Source organism: Budorcas taxicolor, chromosome 19, assembly GCF_023091745.1.
Source record: "Budorcas taxicolor isolate Tak-1 chromosome 19, Takin1.1, whole genome shotgun sequence".
Lineage (NCBI taxonomy): Eukaryota > Metazoa > Chordata > Mammalia > Artiodactyla > Bovidae > Budorcas > Budorcas taxicolor.
In genome coordinates this window covers 20,007,484-20,035,458 of record NC_068928.1, presented here as the reverse complement: position 1 = coordinate 20,035,458, position 27,975 = coordinate 20,007,484, and the positions used below count along the sequence as shown (strand labels likewise).

The following is a 27,975-nucleotide window of genomic DNA, read 5'->3' as shown; positions in this document are numbered from 1 at the left end:
CCGCGGCCGAAACTACCCAGCGAAGACCACTGCCAGCCAGCGAGGAGGGCCGCGGGCGGGTGGCAAACCCCTGGCTTCGCTTTTCCGGGTTCAGAACGGTGCGCCCGGGGGCGGGACTTGTGTGTCAGTCGTGGGCCGCTACCCGGCGCTCTCCTTCTGGAGCCACGCCTTCACTTCGCGCAAGCAGCCAGTCGGCCCAGCTGAATCGCGGGCGTCGGGCGGGGCAGGGCAAGGAGCCGGCTGGCTGGCTGGCGGGCTGCGGGGGGCGGGGCGCAGGCGCGCCAACGCTTCCTCGCCCAGCGTTGTCCCTGCGCGTGCAGCTGGTCGGCCCGCGGCGGCGCAGCTCGGAGCCGGCGGGGCGGGCGCGGGGGGGGTGGCGCCCCGGCAGGGCGGGGGCCGGAGCCAGGCCGGGCCGGGGCCGGGGCCGGAGCCAGGCCGGGCCGGGGCCGGAATGCCCCTGTTCTTCTCCGCGCTGTTGGCCTTGCTTTTGTTAGGGCTCAGCGCCCTCTTCCTAGGCCGGTGAGGGGATCCCGGCCACGGCGGGTGGCGGAGGGGGTGGGAAGGGAAGGAAGAGAGACTGAGGAGGGGGCGCGCTGGAAAGAGGCGCGCGGGGAGGGGGTTGGGGGTAGTTGCGCGGGCGGCGAAGGGGGAGGGGCCGGAGAGGAGGCGCGCGACGAGGGGAGGGGTCGCGCGGGGGCGTAAGAGTGGAGCTGGCTGGAGGGAACCGCGAGAACCGGGAGATTGTGCAAGCGGCCGAGGCCTGAGAAGATGCTGAGATTGGGTGGTGGATAGAGGTGTGAATGAGGAGGGGGCCCGGCATAGTGGTTTTTCTTTCCCCATCCGGATGCCCGTGAATGTCCCCTTTCCCGAGTGCGAAGGGCACCTGCAGCCTCGCCCTGGAGAGCCGGAACAGGTCTGGCTGCCCAGGGAGAGCGGCATTGGAGCCGGCCGGATGTGACCCCACACTGCCTTCTCGCAGACACCTGTCTGGAGGGCGGAGGAGGAGACCTTTAGGGGGTTGTGTGGTGGCACACCTGACACGGATGCCTGGACTTCAACTCCTGTTGGAACCTCTTCTCTCTACCTCGGAGGTTCCTAAGGATTTGAGGGATTGCTTTCTTTGTCCCCAACTTAAACGGTGGCGCTTAGTTCGTCTGATTTCATTTGGGTGGAGGGGACACTCTTGGGCTAGGGTCCTGATCAGCGTGGCTGAATGTATATGGCAGAGTGGTGTTTTGGGAGACAGGAGAATTTCCCCAGAAGATCCACCTCCAGTTCATGATCTTTTGCTAGGCTTTCTAAGACCTGCAGGGGGTGGGGGTGGCCACCCTTTGGGAGAGGGTCCTGTGAACTCAAGGATTTTTCTGCAGGTGGCTTGTGGTCCGGTTGGCCACCAAGTGGTGTCAGCAGAAGCTGCAGGCAGAACTAAAGATTGGCTCCTTTTTTTGGATTCAGAATGTCAGTCTTAAGTTTCAGCAGCACCAGCAAACAGTGGTGAGTCCTGGGAAACTCCCGGGGAATGTATGTGGGTTGATCTAGCTGAATTTCAACTTTTAACTTCCTTTTTAAAAAATCCTGGTGGCTTTCCTAGTTAACCCAGCCTTGCCACCCCTTTGCCAAGATGATTTTAGAGCATATTTGAGAATACTGGAACTGATGCAAGTTCTTTTAAAAATACTTCTGAGGCACAGGGTGTCCAGGGCATGTAAAAAAAAAATAGGGAAGTAAAGTACAGAACAAAAATACAGAAGTAACGCAGAGAACCAAGATAACGAAGATTACCATTCTAATATAAGAGGGGAAATGGCAAAAATCCATGAAAGAGAAATATTAAAGTCTATCCAGTGTCACTGAGAGGAACAAGATATAGTGCTGAGGAGAGAGGCTGGGGGAAATGGAATGGAGAATAGTGGAAGGGCTCTCACACTTCCTCCTCTTCTTACACCCTTTCTTGTCAAACTGCTCTGGGCTTACCTAACAGCCAGTGTACAAAGCTTCCTCCCACACTGTTTTAGGAAATCGATAGCCTGTGGATTTCCAGCAAACTCCTTAGCCATGATCTGCCGTGAGTACCCTATCTCTTCACTCTCCTCTTGGGGAATGTTTTGGGATTGTGGTTTGCAGATTGAGATTCGTTTACAGAGGCCCCGCAACCCAAGGAGGGAATCGGGTTCTTGATGGTGTCTCTGGGTTAGCCTGGAAGCTGTTGTTTTGTGAGACAGATATTGATAAGTACTCTGAGACTGTCTTCCATGATTTGAACTGTTTTTAGGGAGGATGGGAAAATGGGTATGAGGGAGGGGAAAAGACTGGTATGGAAGGGGTTTGGACCTGATGGCAGTGAGATTTCTCTCCTGGACAGACACTATGTGGCCTTGTGCTTTGGAGAAGTACGTATCAGAACTGACCTACAGAAGGTTTCTAGCCTGTTTGCCCCGTTCTCCCAGAGTACTGGGGCACACCAAAAGGAGCTGGCCTTCAGCCCATCCTTACTGAAAATCTGCCAGGTGAGGCTACTTTCCCACTTCCCTGGACTGAAGTAGGAATGGCTGGCTTTGGAGTCATGGTGGCTTTTTAAGGCATAATGCTAAGAGGTTCCTTATTATTTTTCCATTGGAAAGGCACGACATTGCCTTGATATTAATCATTCATCTTTGCATCTTCCTTCCAGCTGTTTTCCATTCATGTAGATTCTATAAACATCATGGTCCTCAAGGTGGCTACTTCTGAGTCCTTGTGGCATATTCAGATCAGAGAAAGCAGTTTTCTTTTGGATAGTGATGGGAAGAGGTAAGCATGGGGTAGAAGAAGGCTCGGTAACCCTGTTGTTGCCTTACAGTTGTTTCAGGCTGGGTGGATATCAGGGCTTTCTTATCAGGGTGTCGAGTTCTCTCATTCTGTGTAATTTGAGGAGAGAGTAAGATTAAGCACTTCTGCTTGCCTTGGGCCTTCCAGCCAGCAAAGCTTGACTGAAGGTAAATGATGAGGAAAGGAGCCAGGTGCTCTTTTTATTTTTCCTTTCCCAGGCTGAAATGTGAGGTGAGCCTAAGTCAGATCAACAGCAAAGTTCTAAAGAGTGGCCAGTTGGTGAGTATGTCACAGTCATTCAGATGCCTTGTTTTTCTTCTGGGCATAAAGTACGAAGGCGCTCAGGGCTTGCACTCTAGATTATGTGTTCCAGACCACAGCATTTTGACTGCAAGCTCCCGACACAGTCACACCTTAGAGGCTTATCTTCCCTGTAGGAGGACACTTGTCTAGCGGAGCTCTCACTTGCCCTAAAGCTGTGTCTCGAGGTGGGCATCAGCAGTGGGCAGCTGAAGGCGATCACAGTGGATGTGTGGACACTCCATGCCGAACTGCATGAGGGCCTCTTTCACAGTCAGCTGCTGCGCCAGGGCACAGGCCTGGCCCCCAAGCCTCTTCCCTGTTCAGGTAAAGTCCCAGTCAGTGAGCTTCTTAGCTTCCCTGTAGGGCATTCTTTTGGAAGTAGAAAAAAAAAATAGTCATCTCACCACTCATTTAGATGTGATTTGTTATTTGCCATGGCCTTTAATCCTGGCCTTTGAGGATAGCTAGAGGAAAGAAGGCATTTGCTTGTGGTACGTGAAAGAACACTTAGTGAGTAATTATCATAAATGAGGTCTGAACTTTGTGTTTTGTACATGTGCCCCTACTAAATCCTCAGCATTTCACAAATGAGGAAACTAAAGTGCCTAGGAAGGTTAGCTAACTTGACAGATCACATGTGTAGTCAGTAGTAAAAATGGGGTTTGAATTATTTGGCCCAAAAGTCCGTATTCTTTTCATTATAATAACCTGCTCTCTGTAGCATTTTTTAGTTATTTATTTTGACGTGTACACACTATTACATTCATTGTTTTATTTTTATCCACACTGGGTCTTTGTTGCTGCATGCCAGCTATCTAGTTGCAGAGAGCTGGGTCTACTCTCTTGTTATAGTGCACAGGCTTCTCATTGCGGTGGCTTCTCTTATTCTTGAGCACAGGCTCTAGGCACTTGGGCTTCAGTTGTTGTGTCACACAGGCTCATTAGTTGTGGCTCGCAGGCTCTAGAGTATGGGATCAATAGTTGTGGCGCACAGGCCTAGCTGCTCTGTGGCATGTGGGATCTTCTTGGACCAGGGGTTGAACCTGTGTCCCCTGAATTGGCAGGCAGATTCTTACCCATTGCGCCACCAGGGAAGTCCTCCAGACTGTTTTTTAGACCCTGGGGAAGGAAGTACAGTGGGTGCCTGGATACCTGGGATCTTGGCCTTATTGCCTAAGTTTGGATGTTAGCCTAGCCTACTTTACATGGGAACGTTTGGCTGAAGAGGGCATGGCATATTGAGCGACCTGAGTGTTAGGAGTTGATGGCTTTTGTATTATTTATTGGTGTTTTCAGAGGTGACAGAGGACTTGGCTGAGCCAACTCTGCCTGGCCTATACCTCCTTCAGCAGCTGCCGGACCAGGTCAAAGTGAAGATGGAGATCACGAGTGTGGTGTTGTCCATGAATAGTCAAAAGAGGTGAGGTCTCTCCTGACACAGAAGTGTGGAGAGTGATAGTTGGAGCTGTGTGCTGGGATCTCCATAACCAGCCCAGTAGCTACACTGAGCTTGTGTGAAGGGGGAAAGGGAGTAAGACTAGCATCCCACGTGTTTCTAAGCCAGACTCTGTCTCTGGTCCAGGCACCTGAATTGGACATTGAAGCTGCTGCATTTCCTATACCACCGTGATGAGGATCAGCTGCCCCTGCGAAGCTTCACGGCGAATTCTGATGTGGCACAGATGAGCACTGAACTCCTTCTGAAAGGTTCATGGGTGGGGTCAGTGGTACTGGGAGAGAACGGGAGGACCAGTCACACACTTCCCCAATGCCTTACTTGGTCTTCTTAACTCAGTGTCAGTGAAGCAGAGGAGGGGGAGTTGGAAATGTACTGAAACTAACAAGTGTTGGTGACATTCTTTTCGTCTCCTCGCCCGCCCCTGACCCTCTCTAGTCTTTCCTCTCACCCTCTCCGTGTTCTCCTCTCATCTGCCCTTTGCCTTTACAGATGGGTTGTTGCTGTCCCAGAGCCGCCAGCGCATTGTCTGCCTCAACTCTCTCAAGGCTAACGTGCAGGTCTGTTGACCAAGAATCATTCCTTTTTCTGCTCTCCCTGTATGTCATTGAGTCGTGAGCATATAAAATAAAACCTGAACCCACAGTTCTGGTGTCCTCGTTTCCAGGTGACCACCATTGACCTCTCAGCCTCCCTGGTTCTGAACACTTGTATTATTCATTACCGGCACCAGGAGTTCTCTCACTGGCTACACATGCTAGCACTGGAAACCCAAGAGTCTAGTTCATCTATTCTTAAGCAAAGGAAGAACAGGTCAGTGTAATCTTTTTCGGCCACCGTCTTATCAGGTGGATTCTTGGATTTTTTGGTCTAAAGTGGCATCTTGTGTTAAATATGTATTTACTTGTTTGATCTTTTTTAACTCTCAGTTTCAACAGCCCAGTCTAAACAGCAAACATGCTTTATGTTTTCTGTTAGATGAGACACTGGCAGTAGAATGAATGACAGAATTCTTTGTTTTTATGTCCTTGGTGCCCAGCACAGTTTCTTATTACATAAAATGGACATTTCTTGAACTGAACTTAAATAGTCAATGCCTCATCTGCCTTAGTCATTAGTGCCATGTCTGTGTGTGTAGTACTTGCATTGTGTCCCATAGAGGTCAGTGGTTTGTAAGGGATGCTACTTGGTGGTATTCAGTTGAATTATAAGATACACTGATATTCACCATATTTGGCATATACTATTTGATACATGAAAATAGCAATTTCATCTGGTTCAACCTCATAAGTCTCTATGGATTATCACTGGGAGTAGGAGGAAGCTGATGAGTTCAATCTTTTTCTAGTTGCATCCTTTCCTAATAATCACAATAAAACTCACCTTACCTTTTGAGAGCTTCTGAAATCAATAACATGATAGGAAGTTGCAGTTCTTTCCTTGTCAAACAATGAGGTCTTGTCCCCGTACAGATCCTTTCCTCAAATCCTGGCACCGATCATCTTTAGCACCTCCATCTCCAACGTCAATGTTTCCATTCAGCTAGGAGATACACCACCCTTTGCCTTGGGATTCAATTCCATCTCTCTGGGTAAGGCTCAGCGATGGAAAAGGAACAATTTATTCATTAATGGAGCTGGGCCCAGTTGATGGCCACTGTGGCTCCAAAGACGTCCTCTCTCTCACCTTCTGTGTTTAGATTACCAGCACCTGAGACCACAGAGTATCCATCAACGGGGCGTCCTAACTGTGGACCACCTCTGCTGGAGGGTGGGCAGTGACTCCCATATTCAGAGAGCACCCCACCCACCCAATATGCATGTTTGGGGTGAGGCGCTTGTCCTGGACTCCTTCACACTACAGGTAGGTGGGGACTTTGGTGAACAGTAGCCTGTAGAGTTTGCTCATCCTGCCACGTTCTAGAGCACTGAGCACCTTTTTTGGCCGCAGACGGTGCACCAGTGCATTACAGAACTGTTTGTTGGCATGCTTCTGATGAAGTCCCATTGTGTCTTTTCTAGGGTAGCTATAACCAGCCTCTGGGCCTGTCCAGCACTCAGTCAGATACCCTCTTTCTTGACTGTACCATCCGAGGACTGCAGGTGGAGGTATCAGATACCTGCGCTCAGTGTCTGTCTCGGATCTTCTCCTTAATGGGTCCACAGTCTGGGAAGTCAGCTGTCTCCAGGGAATCCTCATTTGGGGAATCTGTGTCGTTACTGTGGAAGGTGGACTTAAAGGTGGAGGACATGAACTTGTTCACCCTTTCTGCCCTGGTTGGTAAGTGGGACAGGAAGTGGGTAGTTATACAGTATAGTATACAGTATACTATACTGAAGTGGATAGTTTGTAACCTAAGCAGATTACGCTGCTGCTTCTCACGAAATAAAATCAGTTATTTGAAAATTTTCTAAGTCAGAGGCAGGAAATGTTAAAAGGTCTTGTGTAACTGTTGGGCTTCTTGATATTTCTTAAGGGCTTACAGATAGCAAAGTGTATAAGAAAAAACAGCTTTGATATCTGATCAGGAGAAGGAGATGCAGTTAGTTTTCTGTTTCTTTGTGTATTTAGTTCTAGAGAGAAACTGATGTATCTCTGGGGAGTTGGTGGGAGTTTGGGTACTTCTTTGGCCCTGCCAACTGTAGTTGGGTTAAAACAGGAAAGGAAAACTTCCCTAAAACATGAGGAATTAGGTTAGGAAAGTGTGGGGAATAAGGATAGCCAGAGTGAAGGGAATAAGGAAGGGAGAGTGAGGACTGAAGTTGGAGTTTGAGAGCCAAGAACCAACCCTGACATGGTTTCTGGATGTTAGGTGCTTCTGAGATCCGGCTGGACACACTGACTGTCCTGGGAAGTGCTGAGACCTCCACTGTGGGTGTTCAAGGACTTGTGCTTGCGCTGGTGAAGTCGGTCACAGAGAAGATGCAGCCCTGTTGTAAGGCTCCTGACATCCCTACTCCAGTGCTCGGCTTCTCCATGCTCTCCGTCACCTATCACAGCAGCATCCGTTCTCTAGAGGTAATGTTTCTATGGCGAGGTGGGGTCGGGTTGGTTTTTCCCTGGCTTAGAGCATGTTATACTGATACTCACCATATTTGAATGGCTGGCTTAGTCATGTTGTGAAACTCACCTGTGAGAAACATAACGCCTAGTGGTTGGTCTTTTTTCCCTGGCTTGTGTTGTACATTTGTATCTTTTAACATGGAACTTAAAACACATACAAAACCAGAGAGTATATGAACTTTCATGCAACCATACCTGGCCTCAAAAATTACCAACTTAGGACCAACCTCATTTAGCTAAACTCTGAGCAGTTGTGCCTGCCTTCTACTGTGGGATTATTTTGAAGCAGATATCAGACATACAATTTCAACTGTAAAGATTTCAGTGCATAAATCTGATATACAGATACATACATATATATATATATATATATATATATATGGGCTCTTAAAGGTCATGATCTGGTGGCATTTTACTGAAGCACTCAGCTCATCAACAGGCTGGAAGAGATCTGAAGATGGAGGCACTGGAAAGTTTTGAGAGGCTTCCCAGTGCCTTTCTTCTCAGGGTATCATTTCATTTGGACATGGGGTCCTCTTGGGAGGAGAGTGAGATATTTCCCTGTTCATTGGACTTCACCTTCCTTTGGAAACTGAAGAGTTTGCTTTACAGAGATTGGAACTCAGAGGAATTTTTTGGTCTTGGAATTTAAATTTCCTCTGTCTGCTTAACTATGGAGAATTGACTTTGTTTTTCAGGCTAACAGAGTTCCTCTAATCCCTTCTTTGAGGCATACTTTGCCATAAGTCTGTTGCTATATGAATTTGTGACCAGTACTTTTTAAGAATCAAGTCAAGGTACAATCAGTGCATGAACATTTTCCGATTGATTCTTGCAGTGGTTATTATACAGAAGGTGATCGTTATGGAAAGGTAATTCATTAGCAGAAACGTAAAAGCCAAATGACTTGAGTACATCTATATACTGGATATTCTCTGGTAGATACCAGAGAATTAAATGGCTTCTAGTCTTAGACAATTTAGAATCTGGTTGAGGAGAACTTAAAAAAAGAGTAAGTGTTGTAAGTATAAGTAGGAAATGTTAGCTCAGCATACTAGTGCAAAGAGGAGCAAAGCAAGGGGGTAATTAATGTGGTTGCTCAGGAAAGACTTCTGAGCGGAGAAGGTTCTTGTGCATGTATATAATAGTTCCTGCATCTCTCATGTTCTAGGATGTGGTAATCGATCAATCCTCTCCTCTTGTTGTATAAAGGTTCAGTGTGGCGCAGGGCTGACCTTACTCTGGAGCCCCCCAGATCACATGTACCTGTACCAGCATGTGCTGGCCACCCTGCAGTGCCGAGACCTACTAAGAACCACTCTTTTCCCTGAGACTGTTCCCCTTGCTGAGCTAGAGACTCCAGCGACCCCCTCTGAGCCAGAAGGCTGTCCCCTGGAGTCCTCCCCGCCAAAGCGGCTGCTAAACCTGACACTGGAGGTGAGCACAGCCAAGCTGACGGCTTTTGTAGCGGAGGACAAGTTCATTACCCTGGCTGCCGAGAGTGTGTCCCTGAGCCGGCACGGGGGTTCACTGCAGGCTTACTGCCCAGAGCTGGCCGCGGGCTTCGATGGCAACAGCATCTTCAGCTTCAAGGAGGTGGAGGTGCAGCTGCTCCCTGAGCTGGAGGAGATGATCCTTCACCGGAACCCCTTCCCTGGGCTGCAGACGCTCCGGAACCGCGTGTGGCTCCTCTCTCTGGGTTCAGTCTCCGTGGAGTTTCCTTATCAGTACGATTTCTCGCGGACTCTGGACGAGGCCGTGGGCGTTCAGAAGTGGCTGAAGGGCCTGCATGGAGGGTCTCGCTCTCAGGCTTCTCCCAGCTCTGCCCCACTCCCACCTGATATACTCCTGAAGGTCCAGCACTTCTCATGGGTTTTCCTGGATGACATTTTTGAGGTGAAACTTCGTGATAACTACGAGCTGATGAAGGATGAAAGTAAGGAGAGTGCCAAAAGGCTGCAGTTGCTGGATGCCAAAGTGGCCGCCCTGCGGAAGCAGCATGGGGAGTTACTGCCTGCCCGCAAAATCGAGGAGCTGTATGCCTCTTTGGAACATAAAAACATTGAAATCTACATCCAGCGCTCCCGTCGTCTCTATGGCAACACGCCCATGCGCCGGGCACTGCTCACTTGGAGCCTGGCAGGGCTAGAACTGGTGGCTCTGGCAGACGCCTCCTTCCACGGGCCTGAGCGTGTGCTAGAGCAGGTTCGGGAGCTTGATCCAGGCAGCCCTTTCCCTGCTGAGGGAATAGATCTTGTCATTCAGTGGTGTAGGATGCTCAAGTGCAGCGTCAAGACATTTCTGGGTAAGTAACACTTCTTTATTTGCAGAGCCCAGGGTTTGCCCTTGGAGCTCCAGGGAGCTCTTAGAACAATTAGAGAGGAGCTCAGTTATATTGGGAAAGGCGGCTGTTTTGGGCGTGGGTGGAGTGGGATGGGTGGACTCCTCTTCCTTTTCTCTGTTCCTGAATTTCACCCTGAAACTGCTTGGCTGAACACAGGGGCACAGCTAACATAGTCATCTTCAGGGTTAGTGCGGCTCTTGGATCTCAGCGTTCTCCCCCTCACTCTCTGCTCAAGGTCTCTGTGCCCTGTTTTTAGCTTTGCTGCCAACTGCCAGCTCTTATTCTCTCAGTTGACCTTGTGAAATAGATGTAAAAATAGTGGCAGGGGGAAGAAGGGCCTGTGAGTGCTCAGTTTCCTGGGTAGTCACTGTGTGTCCTCCCTGTGTTAACAGTGCGGATAAGAGACTATCCCCGGTACTTGTTTGAGATCCGTGACTGGCGACTGATGGGTCGACTGGTGGGCACTGAGCAGAGTGGCCAGCCCTGCTCTCGGCGGCGCCAGATCCTACCGTTGGGGCTTCCTTGGGGCAACGTGGCCATCGAGAGGAACATGCCCCCACTCAAGTTCTATCATGACTTCCACTGTGAGTAGGGGAGGGCAGGTGATTTGACTGAGATGGTGGTGATGGCTGGGGTGGGAGATGAGCTGAGGCCCTTCTGGAGTAAAGGCCTAAGGGAGGGGTGAAGGTGTGTAACAGGCTGCGTCCTGTGCTCCTCTGCCCCAGCGGAAATCTTCCAGTACACCGTGGTATGGGGCCCGTGCTGGGATCCAGCATGGACTCTGATTGGCCAGTGTGTGGACCTCTTGACCAAGCCCTCAGCTGACCCCAGTCCACCCCTGCCCTGGTGGGACAAGAGCCGTCTTCTGTTCCATGGGGACTGGCACATGGACATTGAACAGGCCAACCTGCACCAGCTGGCCACTGAGGTGAGGGGTCCAGAGGAGCTGTTTTCTTCTGAGGATGGTGGAGCTGGGGTTTGTACAGCATATGGTGGAAGAGAGAAAAGCACTCATTTGTGGGGAGAAGGTGATAATGCTTAGTTATATCTCACCAAGTTTTTGGGGTGATTATAGGATCCATACAACACAACTGAAAATATGCACTGGGAATGGAACCACCTGTCTTTTCACTGGAAACCCGGTCAGTTTGTGTTCACGGGCGACTTGGATATCAACGTGAGAACAGCCTCTAAGTGAGTGGAGTAATGGATGGAGCCTCAGACAGGGTGTGGGACTCAGGGTCGGGGGAGTGGGGAGAGCTGAGGGGCCGCTGGTGACCAGGGCTGTGTCGTGAGCCAGGTATGATGACTGCTGCTTCCTTCACCTGCCTGACCTCTGCATGACCCTGGACCTGCAGTGGCTGTGCCACGGGAACCCCCATGATCACCATGGTGTCACTCTGCGGGCCCCAGAGTTCCTGCCTGAGGTGCCCTTGGGCCAGTTCCATGACTCCTACCGGGCCTTTCGCTCCGAGAACCTCAATCTCTCCATCAAGATGGATCTGACTCGGCGCAGTGGAAGTGAGGCTTGGGTCTGGGGCAATGGGGAGGAAGGGCTTGGGAGGATAAGCTTAGACACCGAGGACTTCAGCTTGACCCTCTGGAGAGGGGATCAGAGAAGAGCAAGGGAGCTTTGGGGTTAGGATCCTTTTTGGAAGAGGGTTGGTAGAAGTACAGTTCTTGGGTCTTTGAAAGGAGAGAGTGCTGGAGAATGTGAGGCTTGAGTGCCATTGGGGTTTTTAAGCCTCTAAAATCTGAAGCTTGGGGGCCTTCCCTGGTGGTGCAGTGCTTGTCAGTCTGCCTTCCGATGCAGGGGACATGGGTTTGATCTGTAACTAGGGGACTAAGATCCCACATGCCAGGGCAGTGAAGCCTCTGTGCTGCAATGAAGGCCCAGCACAGCCAAAATGAAAAAAAGAAAGTACTGGGAGCTAGTGCTTCAGCAGTGTGTGGTGCACTCAGTCATGTCCATCTCTTTGCCACGCCAAGGACTACAGCCTGCCTGGCTCCTGTGTCCTTGGAATTTCCCAGGCAAGAGTGCTGGGGTGGGTTCCCGTTTCCTTCTCCGGGGGCTCTCCTCCACCCGGGACTGAACCCACACCTCTCCAGTCTGCTGCATTGGCGCTTAGGCTCTTTACTACTAGCGCCACCTGGGAAGCCCTTCAACAAGTGAATGAAAAAAGAAGCAAAACCGTGAAGCTACGAAAGGATTTAACTTCATCTGTGTTTTTTTATTTTTTATTTTTTTAAAATTTATTTGGCTGTGCCAGGTCTTAGTTGGCACGCCAGAATCTTCATTATGGCCTGTGAAATGTTTTAGTTGAGGCCTGCGGCATGCAAACTCTTAGCTGCAGCATATGGGATCTAGTTCCCCGACCAGAGATTGAACCCAGGCCCCCTGCATTGGGAGCGCAGAGTCTTAGCCACTGGACCACCAGGGTAGTCCTTTCATCTGTGTTTTAACCACAGCTGTAAAACGTCTACCATTTCTTTTGCAGCGATGTCCCAGCCCCGGATTCTGCTGTATAGTAGCACCCTGCGCTGGATGCAGAACTTCTGGGCAACTTGGACTAGTGTCACAAGGCCTATTTGTAGGGGAAAGCTCTTCAACAACCTGAAACCCAGCAAGAAGAAACTCGGCCAGCACTACAAGCAACTTTCCTATACCGCACTCTTTCCCCAGCTGCAGGTCAGCTCTGATGGCGCTGCCAACAGCTGTCCACTTCTCTAGTTTTCTTGTTTTCCCTCACTGGGTCTCTGAGTCACCGCCCTGGCACCATCCTCGGTTCAGTGTTACGTTCTCTTGTTGCCAGGTGCATTACTGGGCCTCATTCGCCCAGCAACGTGGCATCCAGATTGAGTGCAGTCAGGGCCACGTCTTCACTCGGGGAACTCAGCGACTTATACCTCAAGGTGAGACCAGAGGCTCCCTCGTCTCTCCGCGCTGTCCCCCATCCTGTTCCTCAGTGTCCCCCTGCCTGTCTCCCTGCCCCACACTGGCCTTCTGTGCTGGCTTGCATGGGCCCTGTGTGCCTCCTCTCCTCAGCGGGCACAGTGATGCGGCGCCTCATCTCTGACTGGAGTGTGACCCAGATGGTTAGTGACCTAAGCCAGGCGACTGTCCACCTGATGGCTTCGCCCACTGAAGAGAATGCTGACCACTGCCTTGACCCCTTGGTAACAAAGACCCACCTACTGAGCCTGTCCTCCCTTACCTACCAACGGCACAGCAGTCGCACGGCTGAGGAGGTACCACCTGACACGTTCCCTCTACTGCCTTGCTTATATCAGTAGCTGTCTAAGTCTGCTCAGGCTGCCATAATGGAATACTGTAAGCAGAGGGGCTTAAACAGCAGAAATTTGTCTCACTGCTGGAGGCTGGGCAGCGTGGTCAAGTTCTGGTGGGGGCTGTCTTCCTGGCCTCCAGATGGCTGCCTTCTCACTGTGACCTCACCCAGGAGGAAAAGACGGAAGCTCTCTGAAGGGTCTTCTTGTGAGGACACTAATCCTGTCATGAGGGCCCCACCCTGATTAGGACCCCATCTAAACCTAATTACCTCCTAAAAGCCCCATCTTTATAATCCCCATTACATTACATTGGGGATTATGGCCTCAACACAAAAATTTGGTGTGAGGACACAATTCAGTTCATAGCGGTAGGCTTTAGGTTCAGTTCAGTTGCTCAGTCGTGTCTGACTCTGCGACCCCATGAATTGCCGCCCGCCAGGCCTCCCTGTCCATCACCATCTCCTGGAGTTCACTCACACTCATGTCCATCGAGTCAGTAATGCCATCCAGCCATCTCATCCTCTGTTGTCCCCTTCTCCTCCTGCCCCCAATCCCTCCCAGCATCAGAGTCTTTTCCAATGAGTCAACTCTTAGCAGGAGGAGGCCAAAGTACTGGAGTTTCAGCTTTAGCATCAGTCCTTCCAAAGAAATCCCAGGGCTGATCTCCTTCAGAATGGACTGGTTGGATCTCCCTGCAGTCCAAGGGACTCTCAAGAGTCTTCTCCAACACCACAGTTCAAAAGCATCAATTCTTTGGTGCTCAGCTTTCCTCACAGTCCAACTCTCACATCCATACATGACCACAGGAAAAACCATAGCCGTGACTAGACGGACCTTTGTTGGCAAAGTAATGTCTCTGCTTTTGAATATGCTGTCTAGGTTGGGCATAGCTTTCCTTCCAAGGACTCAGCGTCTTTTAATTTCCTGGCTGCATCACCCTCCACAGTCCCGGGTAACGCTAACTGTGTCTAATTATATATGTTGTCAGTTGATGATACATTCACTAGTATGTGCACCCCTCTCTCTGAAGATACTCTTGCTTTTCAGGAAATGGGGTAAAACTTTTTTTTTTCCTAGTGCTTTATTTGGTGGTCCCTACCCTGCCCCCAATTAAGGAAGGATTTTAAGATGAAATTCTTTTGAGTCATTTAAAATACAGTGGATGGAGCTTCCCCAGCGGCTCAGTGGCAGAGGATCCACCTGCAGTGCAGGAGATGGAGGTTCAGTCCCTGGGTTGGGAAGAGCCCCTGGAGAAGGAAATGGCAACCCACTCCAGTATTCTTGCTTGGGCAGTCCCATCGATGAGAGGAGCCTGGCGGGCTATATAGCACGTGGGGGTCGAAAAATAGTTGGACACAACTTAGTGACCAAAACCCAAAAAAACTGTGTTTAAAATACAGTGGATATAGTAGGAGTGTAATATAGTACACACACTAAGCCCACGTAGTTTCTCTTTCACTCAGTCGTCTTGTATCACTCAGAAGAGGTCTGTTATTCAGCAAGCGTGTTTGTTATCTTTGCATTTGTGGTTCAGGAGGAATGGTGGGAATTTCCATGCAACTCTGAGGTCCTTTCCCTGTTTCCTAGGAGCCCTCTACTCGAGTTGGGGATCCTGCCTTTCACACACATCAGCTGCACTTGGTAGATTTACGGGCTTCCTGGACAACCACCAATCGGGACATTGCCTTTGGTTTATATGATGGCTACAAAAAGGCGGCTGTGCTCAAACGTAACCTCTCTACTGAGGCGCTGAAGGGGCTAAAGATTGATCCCCACCTGCCAGCCAAAAAGCCAAAACAGAGTGTTCCTTCCAGTGCCCCAACCCCACCTCCTGTCAGCACTCCCAGCTTCAGTGGACAGCCTGATAAGGGGTCTTCAGGAGGTAAGCTGGGGAAGAAGACTCTGAAGGGTTATGTATGTGGGGTTGAACAGGAGTTTGAGAAGGACTAATTCTGGGTGGTTCAATCTGTGTGTAGAGATGAAACTGTAATTTTTCCATATTAGGCCACCTAAGTCTTACATAGCAGTGCCAGGTAGGCATTAAAGGGTCTGGTTTATGGGACTTCCCTGGGGGTCCAGTGGTTAAGACTCTGTGCTTCCACTGCAGGAGGCGTGGATTTGCCAGGTTAAGGAACTGAAATCCTGTGTGCAGTACAGTGCAGCCAAAAAAATAAGTCATGAAAATGCGTTGTAGGAATGTTTAAGAAGAAAGTATTTAAATGAGCATAGGGAAGTCTAGAAGGGCTTCACAGAAAAGATAATAAAAAAGAGAGGAAGACTGATAAGGGGCTTCCCCAGTGATGTAGTGATAAAGAATTCACCTGCAGTGCAGGAGATGCGGGTTCAATTCCTGGGTCAGGAAGATCCCTTGGAGAAGGAAATAACAACCCATTCCAGTATTCTTGCCTGGGAAATCCCATGGACAGGGGAGCCTGTGGGGCTGCAGCCCATGGGTTGCAGAAGAGTTGGACATGACTGAGAGGTCTAATAGGCAAAGAAAGAAAAGAGAGCATTTTAGGGAGAGGGAATAACAAGTACAGAGGAATGCAAGTTCATGGTGAGCTTAAAGACAAGGTGAAAAATGCTAAGTGCCACTAGAGAGAAATTAGAGCATATGTGAGTTCTTGACTAGTGAAGGAGGTTCTGTGGTCAGGGAAGGGTTTATTGAGGAAGTAGCATTTGAGCTGGACTTTAAAGGCTTAGTATGGTTTAAGCATGTGGAAATGAGGAGAAAAGGCATTGAAAGCAAAGGGAGTATCTTGACCAGGAGTGGAGTTGGTCGAGCTCAGTATGTTCAGAGGAGAGTGAACAGTCTGGGTTGGCACAAGGTGTAGCTAAGGGTGAAGATGGCTGGAAAGGAAAGCTGCAGGTAGAACATCAAAGGTCTTTCATACAAGGCTAAGGGAGTTTTTGTTCCTTATTCAGTAAACACCGGTGAACTGCTGAAGGATTTGAATAGGGGTGTGTCACCATTAGAATTTTACTTTTAGAAAGATAAATCTGGTGGTGGTGTTGGGGAGGACTGGAGAGAAAGTAACTGGAGGTGGGGGAGACAAAGGAGGAAACTATTATGGCATTTTAACAAGAGGCCAGGGGTACCTGAACTAGGTAGAGGCAGTGGGAATGGAGATGAGAGGATGAACAGAAATGTTATGTACATATGTAAGATTTAGCAGCTCGTTGGAAGAGGGAGTTAGAACATGGAGAAAGAGATAACAATTGACTGATGCTTTGAGCCTGGTGACTTGATAGTAACAGTAATATTAGAAATAGGAGAGCCAGAGGCTGAACAGGTTTGTGGAGGGGTAGGATTGTTGAGTTCAAATTTGGACATGCTGAGTTTGTCGTGCAAGTAGTACATCTAGATAATGTCTAAAAAACAGGTGGAAATGAGGATCTAAAAGCTTAGGGCTTAGAGTTAGAGATTGGGAGTTTCAGCATAGAGCTAAGCGTTAATGCCCAGGAGATAATGCTTAACTGTGTGGCAGGTATCCTGTGAAATACTTTATATATTATTCCATTTAATTCTCTCAAAAAACCATATTAGATAGTTACTATTATTTTACACACAAGGAAACAGGTTAAAGCCAACTGCCAAAGATTACCATCAGAGTAATTGGCAGAGATAGGATCTTGAACATAGGCACGCTAGTCTAACTCTGGAGACAGTGCTGTTAACCTACCATTGTTGGACAAACTTTAGAAGAAAGAACAGGGAGCAGGCCAAGGAGAGACCTTAAGAGATAGACTTATCTCTAAAACCTGGGAGAAGGTGGAGGACCTAAGGCATGATCAGAGAAAGCGGTAGAGCTAGAACACAGTGACACTGATGGCAAGGCAATGATTGATGTGGAAAGGAGTGGTCAGCAAACAAATAGCATTTAAAACAATTTGAAGTCGAGAGAGAGGGGACATACATATACCTGTGGCTGATTCATGTTGATGTTTGACAGAAACCAGCACAGTTCTATAAAGCAATTATCCTTCAATTTAAAACAAATTAAAAATTTAAAAAATATATAAAGTGAAAAATAGAAGGAACACGATGGAAGGGAAAAAGATCCTAGAGTAATTCAGAGGTGGATATGCCTAAGAGAAAGAGATGCTAGCGTTTACGTAGTGTTTCTAAGTTTCTCTTGGGAATCTTTTACTTTTATTAAAATTGAAGGAAAATGAAATGACATCTGTTACCCAAAAGGGGTGGAGTGGGCTGAGCTGGAGTTGCAGGTTGGGGAGAATATGTTCTAGAGAAATTGAAAGAAGGGGAGTTTGGCCCTGGCTGTGTTCTTTTTCCTTTGACTCTGTGGCTTTCCCCCTGCTTCTTATTCCTCTGTCAGGTGCCTACATGTTGAAGAAGCTGATTGAAGAGACAGATAGGTTTGTAGTGTTCACAGAAGAGGAGTCAGGTGTGAGTGACCAGTTGTGTGGTATTGCTGCCTGCCAGACTGATGACATATATAACCGAAACTGCCTTATTGAACTGGTCAACTGCCAGGTACCCTCTCTTTACTAGAGTACCCCAAGATAGGGCTAGATGATAATCATGTGTGTTTACCTCCCCCCCCCACCCCTACATAAGAATAGGTGGGTAGAGCTCCAAAACACTATCCTTTTTATTAATAACAGGTATCGTGGATAATCACTTCCATTAGTAGAAGCCAGCAGAGCTCACTCAGTAAGCCAGAATTAGACCCACCTGTAGTCACTGGTACAGTCCTTTCACTAACCTCTGTTTTCTTCCCGGCCCTTGTGCTGTGACTCTGCTTCCGTTTCTGGCATAGATGGTTCTTCGTGGAGCAGAGACGGAAGGCTGTGTCATTGTTTCAGCTGCCAAAGCCCAGCTGCTGCAGTGCCAACACCATCCAGCCTGGTATGGTGACACATTGAAGCAAAAGACCTCCTGGACTTGCATCCTAGATGGCATGCAGTACTTTGCCACCACTGAAAGCAGCCCCACTGAGCAGGATGGCCGACAGCTCTGGTTAGAGGTTAGTCGGCAGGACTCGGAAGGCCTGATATCTCTCCAGTTCTCCATAGTTGGCACCTTTCACCAAAATGGCTTCCAAGGTCCTTGATAGTACCTTTTGCTAGCAGGTTGTAGAATAATGAGGCTCGTAACACTTGAATATAGAAACTCCATGCAGTCTCTGGCCTGTGATCTGGACAACATAGTGCTTTTTCTTTTTTTTAGATCTCATACTATTTATTCTATTTCATTGCAAGAAAAATTCTCATTTCCCAACCTGAGAGTAAAATGAGTTGCAACTTTTTAACTTGAGATTGCTGACCACTATTAATAAGATCTTATTTATCAGTAGGCAGCCAAAAAAACCAGGCAGTAAGTCTGGGAATTTTCAATAAGCTCTCTAGCTGCTCTTTCTCTGATCTCTCATGAAGATGCTTGATTAGTTGTTTCAGAAAATCAGTAAGGTTGAATAGAAAGACTGCTTGTCTGGGAGGCAGGTTATTATGTGAGATATGATTTCAGTTTTGCCGTTTTAGTAGCCATGAGCCCTTGGGCAATGGGTTACTCATTATCAATGGGCTACTCTCATTATCACTCATTCTATTCACTTTGACTTCAGCTTGGCAGAGTCCAAAGGATTCAGTTCCCTTCCCCCATGGCAACAGTGTCAGAACAGTCTGAAGACAGAAAACAGCAAGAACACAAACACACGAATTCACCTTTATTTGTGAAACAGAATATTTCACTCACACAAGGTTGTTGAAAGGATCAAATAGAAAGTTCTTTGAAACATACAAAGCTTTATTCAGATGGAAGTAAAGTCTTATTTAAGTCAGTATGTTTGGGGAGGTCTTGGTTGTATATTAAGATAATTTTTTTTGTTAGGCGAGATTGTGAACAGTTGGCAGGGACTAAGCTATAAATTTTCAGCATTTTGGTAAAACTAAGTTTGCACTGTAATTTCTAGGATATACTATCATCAAATTTATTGGGAGCTCTAATGAGTATGAGATGTACCTAGCCACTATTCTGCATTGTGATTACTTAACAGGTGTTAAATGTACACATTGTGCTGGGTGTGGTCCATTCAGATGAGTTATTGGATCCAGCTACATCTGATTGGGACCAACGTGATAATTTCATTTTTCATTCTACTCATTGGAGACAAAGCTAACCCCTCTTCCCTCCTCCCTGACTGATACTTATTACTCCAATGATCTTAAGGCTCAACCCCAAGCATAACTTATATAAGAGGTAATAAGCATTGAATCAGGGTCAGGTTGATGATAATGTGAAAGGTCACGCTGGTAGATTACAGCTGTAGTTCAGGCAAGCAGTACTGTTTACTAGTAGTCTCAGGAGATAGGCAGAGAAAATGTTAACTACTCATGCAGAGGTAGGCAGGATGAACTATGCAAGATCTCCTTTTCTGGCATTTTCTAGACCTCTGGTTCTTCCAGGCATGCCGCCTTATGCAAGGGAATTCTTTTTTTCTCAGACTGTGGTATTAGCTTTAGAGTAGAACGTCCTTGGCTGAGGTGGGAAGGACTTTGATATTGCCATTCCTATATGAATTTTTTTGTGACTTGGCAGATTGTCTGTGTTCTCGTTATCACTCATTCTATTCACTTTGACTTCAGCTTGGCAGAGTCCAAAGGATTCAGTTCTCTTCCCCCATGGCAACAGTGTCAGAACAGTCTGAAGACAGAAAACAGCAAGAACACAAACACACGAATACCAAAATGGGTGGGAAGTCATTTGTTTTGATGAATTTTTTTTGCCCATGACGTGATTTTTTTCATTTTTAAAAATTGTGATTAAAATATATATAATATAAAACTTATAAAACACAAAAAAGATAAAAAGGGACTTCCCTGACAATCCAGTGGTTAAGACTCTGCAAACCACTGCAGGGATGCAGGTTCGAAGAGCTCCATGCAGTGTTCATGGCCAAAAAAAAATTGATAATGTTATATAAAATTTATCATCATAATCATTTTAAATGTATAGTTTAGTTGTATTAAGTACATTCATAATGTTTTACAACCATCATCACCATCCATGTCCCAAACTCTTTGCATTTTGTAAAACTGAAACTATACCCGTTAAATAGTAATTGCCCATTTTGCTTTCCCCCAGGTCCTGGCACCCACCATTCTCTTTTCTCTCTCTATGATTTTGATTGTTCTTAAATATCTCTTTTATATATATAAATTTTAGGTATGTCATATAAGTGGAATCATATGTGTTTGTCTTTTTGCGACCAGCTGACTTATTTCACTTAGTGTATTGTTTTCAAGGTTCATCCATGTTGTAGCATGTGTCAGAATTTCCTTCCTTTTAAACCTGATTTCTATTGTATGTATATACCACATTTTACTTCTCCACTCATCCATTGATGAACACTTGGGTGACTTCCATATTTTAGCTATTGTGAATAACACTATTATGAATATGGGAGTACACATTTCTCTTCAAGACCTTGCCTTTAATTCTTTTGGGTATATATTCAGAAGTAGAATTGCTGGATTATAGAGTAATTCTGTTAATTTTTTTTTGTTTTTAATTTTTGCCCACACTGTGTGGCATGTGGGATCTTAGTTCCCTAACCAGGGATTGAACCCACACCCCCTGCATTGGACACAGGGAGTCTTAACCACTGGGCCACCAGAGAAGCCCTTGTGTTTCATTGTTTGCAGAACTGCCATACTGTTTTCCATATTGGCTGTAACATTTTACTTCTCATCAACAGTACACAGAGTTCCAGTTTCTGCACATCCTTGCCTTATTTTCTCATATTATGGTAGCCATCCTTATGGGTGTGAAATTGGACATGATTCGGTTTTTACCTCGCTCATATTTTTCTGGCCTGAATCCTGGCAAAATGTGAATATAACTCAAGTTGGGTTTGGAGAGCTTGGGTAGTTTGAGCCAGGAGAGAGGGACATTTGTCCTTTACCTTGGGAGACTCATCAGTTCTAGGCAGTGAAAGTCTCAATAGTATTATCCTTGGATTATGGAGATATATGACCCAGTTGGGCAGGACAAGCTACTGGTCCCCCAGGAGTTAAAGATGCCTATATCTCTCTGTCTTCAGGTAAAGAATATTGAGGAGCACCGGCAGCGTAGTCTGGACTCTGTGCAGGAGCTGATGGAGAGCGGGCAGGCAGTGGGAGGCATGGTTACCACCACCACAGGTCAGTTCTTACCTCTTCCCCATCATGTGGTGAGGAGCAGACATGCATCCTGAAGGAGGTCTCGTTTCTTTACTTATTCTTAAGATTAATATGGGCTTCCCAGGTGACTCAGTGGTAAAGAGTCTGCCTGCTAGTGTAGGAAGTGCAGGAGATGGGTTCAATTCCTAGGTCAGAAAGATTCCCCTGTAGAAGGAAATGGCAACCTGCTCCAGTATTCTTGCCTGGAAAATCCCATGGACAGAGGAGTCTGGTGGGCTGCAGTCTGTGGGGTCACAAAAGAGTCAGATGTGACTGAGCATGCACGCACGCAGACACACAAGATTAATATATGGATTAGGACCATTTTTGTGTTAGGCTATATTGAAAGCAAGTGTCTGGAGTTACCTAGACATCACACGTAGCTGGGAGGCTCTTACAATACCTCTTTTGAGAATGTCTTCCTCTTATCTCTTTCCTACCTCTTCCCAGATTGGAACCAGCCAGCTGAGGCGCAGCAAGCCCAGCAAATCCAGAGGATCATTTCACGCTGCAACTGCAGAATGTACTATATTAGTTACAGCCATGACATTGATCCTGAGCTGGCAACGCAGATTAAGCCACCTGAGGTTCCTGAGAACCAGGAAAAGGAAGATCTCCTGAAGAAGCAAGAAGGTATTCAGGGTTTGAAAGGCTTTTGGCGGGGAGTAGGAACCTTGTGAAAGTAGTTATTTCCTTGGTGGTTTTGAGGCAGTAGTGTTATTAAGAGTCCCACTATGCACAGGGCATTAGCATTTCACTTTGCTTTTTATTTTTTAAGTTTTTCTAGGAAAGAACAGAATTGGAATAAATGGGGGACTTGTCTGGTGGACTTGACTTATAACAACTAAGACTTTGTGCTTCCACTGCAGGGGGCACAGGTTCTATCCCTGGCTGAGGCACTAAGATCCCACGTGCCGGTAGTCTCAGCCAAAAAAAACCAAATGACTGGATTGAATGCATATTGTTTGATTCTGAAATAAGCAGGTGTTTCTACCCATGAGCATATCTCACCAAGCCCTTTTATGGGGTTAATTAACAGACATGGTTCAAGATATGGATTAGGAGATGGGATAGAAATTTAGGGAGAAACTGAGCCTCTTATTCAGCTGCAAACAATTATTTAGGGGCTGTGGATACCTTTACCCTCATCCATCATGAGCTGGAAATCTCCACCAACCCAGCTCAATATGCTATGATCCTGGATATCGTCAATAACCTGCTGCTCCATGTAGAACCCAAGCGGAAGGTGAGTAGGATCTGTTATAGAATGCCAGTTAGCCTTAGAGGAACCCCCAGACCTTGTGGTTTTATTTGGGGTCCAGTAAGAAAAGCCATGCTTCAGACTGAAAAAGGGCCTGGTGGATGATACATCCTCTTTTAGTTAGCAGCAGCAGTTGAAATTTTAGTTATCTAGGAAAGGTTTGAGTGTCCCTTGTTTTTCTTGGTCAATTTTTTCTTTACTCAGTCACTTACCTCGAAAAACACCAAACTGCTCCCTACTTCCACCTCTGTCCCTCCCCTGTGGAACTGGCTTATTGTGAAATCCACATTGCCAAATCTTCTGCATTGGCCTACTCCTTACTCTTGCTGCAAACAGTGACAGATGAAGGTGAACATTCCAGAAGAGGTCATCATTTCTTGTTCCTTTCTATATTTTATTTTACTGCAAGGCTTGTCTCTTGCATTTCCTTTTCTGTTCCTTTAGGAGCACAGTGAGAAGAAGCAGCGGGTCAGGTTCCAGCTTGAGATCTCTAGCAATCCTGAGGAGCAGCGCAGCAGCATATTACACTTGCAGGAGGCAGTGCGGCAGCATGTGGCACAGATACGGCAGCTGGAAAAGCAGATGTATTCTATCATGAAGGTAGTCCCCTGGGGTAGGCAGTCTGAGGGTAGGGAGGTCTCCTGTTGCTGCTGCTGCTGCTAAGTCGCTTCAGTCGTGTCCGACTCTGTGCGACCCCATAGACGGCAGCCCACCAGGCTCCCCCCGTCCCTGGGATTCTCCAGGCAAGAACACTGCTCAGTCGTGTCCGACTCTGAGCGACCCCATGGACTGCAGCCTACCAGGCTTTTCCATCCATGGGATTTTCCAGGCTAGAGTACTGGAGTGGGGTGTCATTGCCTTGTCCGAGGGAGGTCTCCTAAGACATGGGAAATCTCTGAGTTTCTCCTGTTTTGGCTCCCTAGTCTTTGCAGGATGATAGCAAGAATGAGAACCTGCTTGACCTGAACGTAAAGCTTCAGTTGCAGCTAAACCAGGAGAAGGCCAACCTACAGCTGGAAAGTGAAGAGCTTAATATCCTCATCAGGTGCCACTACATTCTCCCCATGCCCTTTTCCAGTGCCCAAGATGGAGTCAGTTTCGTTTGCCTGCATTCTGATAGTCTTTAAGTCTGGTGTATGTTATCGAAGGCTGATGTAGTAGATTCAGGCACCTTTTCCTGAATGAGCCTTGTTAGACTTGGCCAACAGGTTGAAAACAAGAGAGCCCTTTTTTAGGATCCTTACTACAGTACCCCAGGAAAAAGGAGAAAAACAAGTAGTTTAGAAAGATCATTTTTGTGGCCATGATGCTGTGCAACTGAACTAAAAATGTTTTGAAGTTGCTCAGTAGAGAATACGATTGCAGATATAATCGTAGGGGTTATTATCAGGAACAGCTTACTTCAAGAAGCTGTAGAACTGAAGATGGCATTTGTGCTCACATGGCAGCGTGTGAGAAACAATGAATCCAATGAAAATATTTAGGGAATAGTTGTTCTAGAATAGGTCCATCTCTGAGTTTACCTCTTGCATTATTCTAGGGCATTCCACCCCACTTCTAACCCAAATGCTGTTGCCTTTATTGGCTTTGACCTTCCTATCCTTTTATAGGTGTTTTAAGGATTTCCAGTTGCAGCAGGCCAACAAGATGGAGCTGCGAAAGCAGCAAGAGGATGTGAGTGTGGTCCGCCGCACCGAATTCTACTTTGCTCAAGCACGATGGCGCTTGACCGAGGAAGACGGACAGCTAGGAATTGCTGAACTGGAGCTGCAGCGGTTCCTCTACAGCAAGGTATCGGGTACATACAGTCACACAAAGACAGCTGTATTGAGAGGCATTGACCTTTCTCAGGAGTCTAACTCACAAAGAGAGACTATTATTTGATTGTTAATGGTGGTATGAGTGGTTATTAATAATGATAGAAACATTAGCAGAGAGAGTACCCCTCATACACATTTGTTTGTGATAGTAAATAATAGAGATACAGATGAGCTTGATCGAATGCTTCCTTCATTGAAGAAGATAATTATTCTGTATGGCCAGAGGAAAGTAGTCTCCCAAGTCCAGCTTAGAATAGAATCATTAATTCTATACTGGCATACATCTTTCCTGCAGTTACCCTTGGCGTGGAGGATAGGACGTTCTTCATTATTCTTCCGTCTCCCTTAGAGATGTTTGGATATGTGTTGAGGCCATTTTTTAATGTCATAGGGACTGGAAAGTATTGTTGGCACTTAGTGCCCTAGCCATCAGTGCCCATTAGCAATACTGGATTAGAGGGTGCATTCAGTCTAAGATTGAAAGACATAACAAAAGCATATGTAGAACCTGAAAACAAATGATACGGGTAGCAGTCCTCTGGCAAGCTCCTGAGAAAGGCTTATTATAGTGGATTGAGGGGTTGGGATCTGTCTTTATAGGTGAATAAATCAGATGACACAGCAGAACATCTTCTGGAGTTGGGCTGGTTCACTATGAACAATCTCCTCCCTAATGCTGTCTATAAGGTAAGTCTTAGTTCCCTATTCCTAGCCCATTTACAGGCTTCCTAACACTGGGCATTCGCAATGACACTTCCCAACTATGGGAAACAGTGTGGTGATGTGAGATGGAAACTTGCCTAGCTTAGCAAGACCATTGCTGCTTCTCTTGGTCTGCAGAGGATTTGTGGATTGATTTATCACTGTCTATCCTACAGGTAGTTCTGCGGCCCCAGAGTTCTTGCCAGTCTGGGCGACAACTGGCCCTTCGCCTCTTTAGCAAAGTCCGGCCCCCAGTTGGGGGTATTTCTGTTAAGGAGCATTTTGAGGTTAGTAAACACTCCTTTGGGGACCCAGGAACAAAAGGCAGTTAAAAGCTATCTGTGCGTTGTTACATTAGGGGTAGGTAAACTGAGGGATGATGTCTGAGCTTAATTGCTTCTTCAGCCTTTTTCCTCTTTAGGTAAATGTGGTGCCTCTCACCATCCAGCTGACACACCAGTTCTTCCATAGAATAATGGGTTTTTTCTTTCCTGGCCGAAGTGTGGAAGATGATGACGTTGGTGATGAAGAAGATAAGTCCAAACTGGTGACTACTGGTGAGAACTTTGATGTGGAGCTCCAGAGGACTGGGGTCACAGCCCCAGAGATGGCTGAAGCTTCTGAAGGAGGACAACAGCTAGTGTACTTGCTTTCTCGTAGGAATACCAGTGGTGAAGCCTCGGCAGCTGATTGCAACAGATGATACAGCACCACTGGGCCCTGGGAAGGGTGTGGCACAGGGCTTGAATCGGAGTTCTGGGGTCAGAAGGTCATTTCGCAAAGCACCTGAGGTACCGGACATGCCCCTGATAATAGGAAAATGGGAGAGTTTTGGGGTACTCTGGCCAGGCTGGGGATTTCTTCTATTTCTTTTTGAGTCTATTCCAGGGATGAAAGGAGTTGGAGATGTTTGGGGTCTTGAATTTCTTGTGATGGCTTGAGGGGTACATACTTCTTTCCTTCCTTTCCTAGCACCCTGTTGATGATATTGACAAGATGAAAGAGCGAGCTGCCATGAACAACTCCTTCATCTATATAAAGATCCCACAGGTTCCACTGTGTGTCAGCTACAAGGTCTGCCTTTTCCCAGCGCTTTCTTAGAACAGTATGGGAAGGGTACCAGATAAGATCAGAGATTAAAAACAGTGATAGTGGAGGTGGTCTGTGGGTAATGTGCTATTCCCTCTGGATTCCCTTAGGAATCAGTACCAGACTGAGATAGGAAGAAATCAGAATCAGTATCTGTAGGTTGCTGCTGCAAAAAGATACCAGATGTGGACTCAAGTACTGGCTTGGACTAAAAATGGCAGCCGATATTTTTTCTCTTCTCTTCCCTCCCACTCTTTCTGTTGCAGGGTGAGAAGAACAGCGTGGACTGGGGTGACCTTAACCTGGTGCTGCCCTGTCTGGAGTACCACAACAACACATGGACGTGGCTAGACTTTGCCATGGCTGTCAAGAGGGACAGCCGCAAAGCCCTGGTTGCCCAGGTATCCCGACAGAGTTCATGGCTGTTTGGTTAGCAGAGGCTGGCAAGCAGATCCTCTGCTCAGGGGCATTTTGTTGTAACATGTATGTGTTAGCAGGCAGCCATGGGAAGGGGGCAGGTGAATGGAGTGATTTTTATTCCTATCCTCTCCATGACTCTGCTCAGATGGTTAAATTGAATGTCTACTGAGTGTTTCATATATGTTAACTACTGTTGATTTTTAGGGAAGTGAGGACTGACATAAGTTCATGTTTAGAATGGGTTCTAATACACTGTAAGCTTCTTGAGAGCAGAGATCATTTAACAATCTGAATTGCCCCCATTGTGTGTCCATGTAAGTTAAATAAATATTGACTTGGTCCACTTAACTTACTCTGCCTGTCCTATTAATATTTACCTTCCCTTTTACTCCTAACCTATCAGGTAATCAAAGAGAAGCTAAGGCTGAAGCCTGCAACAGGCTCTGAGGTCCGGGGAAAACTAGAAACTAAATCAGACCTCAACATGCAACAGCAGGAAGAGGAGGAGAAGGCCCGGCTCCTCATCGGTTTAAGTGTGGGCAACAAGAATCCTGGGAAGAAGTCCATCTTTGGCAGGCGCAAGTGATCCGGCAATCCGAGAGGCTGCAGTACAGGATCTGACTGTGACTCAGGCCCCAGGGACTTGTGGGGTGGGAGGTGTTTCCCTTCATCCTTTAGGATTTGTGGGGGTCAGGAGCCCATAGGGTGCTGTGGAGAGAGGCCCTGCTCTTTAACAGCTGGCTGGTTCCTTGCAGACCATGATGGATAATGCTGAGTTCTACCTCACACTGATCAGCAGGTCCAGGGCCAGAGAGGCATCAAGAGAGCAAGACCCAGGGAACGGCTCCAAGGCCAGAATCTGGTTCCCTTGGGATCAACTGAAAGGGTCGGGGTGGGGGGGCAGTTCTGATCAAGTGTGATAAATTTTTATAAATAGGCATATATAAAAATACATATATATATATATATATATATTTGTAAGTGTAACTGCTCTCCCTATGTGCCAGAAAGTGGAGGGGAGGGGCTGATCATCTGTCCCTCATCCCACCACCTTGTATGAAAGAGGTATTAGTGTTCTGGGGGAATCAGCCCCTCCCCAAACTGTGCCAAGCTCACTTTGGAGAATGGCAGTAGGAGACAGGGCTGGCCATGGATCTCTCTCCCTGGGGTATCCCCTGAAGAATGGTTAAAAAAAAAAAAAAAAAGTGATTTAAAGAGAAAAAATATATTTTAAATTTGA

At 47.1% G+C, this 27,975-nt stretch overlaps 1 protein-coding gene across 3 annotated transcripts; it reads left to right on the top strand.

Annotated features, from left to right (window-relative positions):
* Positions 1-436: 436 nt before the first annotated feature.
* On the top strand, positions 437-27,975 carry BLTP2 (bridge-like lipid transfer protein family member 2). 3 transcript variants are annotated; one of them, XM_052657560.1, is made up of 39 exons: positions 437-519; positions 1,371-1,494; positions 2,016-2,065; positions 2,363-2,507; positions 2,672-2,790; positions 3,027-3,087; positions 3,246-3,435; positions 4,408-4,531; positions 4,694-4,818; positions 5,060-5,127; positions 5,235-5,380; positions 6,040-6,158; positions 6,267-6,430; positions 6,589-6,847; positions 7,380-7,585; positions 8,843-9,935; positions 10,367-10,558; positions 10,700-10,902; positions 11,050-11,168; positions 11,275-11,495; positions 12,473-12,663; positions 12,788-12,887; positions 13,021-13,223; positions 14,850-15,144; positions 17,600-17,757; positions 18,044-18,250; positions 21,326-21,425; positions 21,894-22,076; positions 22,568-22,689; positions 23,149-23,304; positions 23,628-23,749; positions 24,315-24,495; positions 25,125-25,211; positions 25,403-25,513; positions 25,648-25,783; positions 25,887-26,017; positions 26,199-26,300; positions 26,582-26,716; positions 27,139-27,975. In XM_052657560.1, exons 1-39 carry the CDS (start codon positions 452-454, stop codon positions 27,319-27,321), a joined length of 6,699 nt encoding a protein of 2,232 aa, XP_052513520.1. In that variant the 5' UTR covers positions 437-451; the 3' UTR covers positions 27,322-27,975. The 3 variants fall into 3 exon arrangements, 2 of the variants coding, with proteins under 2 accessions (XP_052513520.1, XP_052513521.1); XR_008201007.1 differs by lacking the exons at positions 26,199-26,300; positions 26,582-26,716; positions 27,139-27,975 and having other exon boundaries at positions 25,632-25,783; XM_052657561.1 differs by lacking the exons at positions 25,403-25,513; positions 25,648-25,783; positions 25,887-26,017; ... (1 more) ...; positions 26,582-26,716; positions 27,139-27,975 and having other exon boundaries at positions 24,315-24,502; positions 25,125-25,200.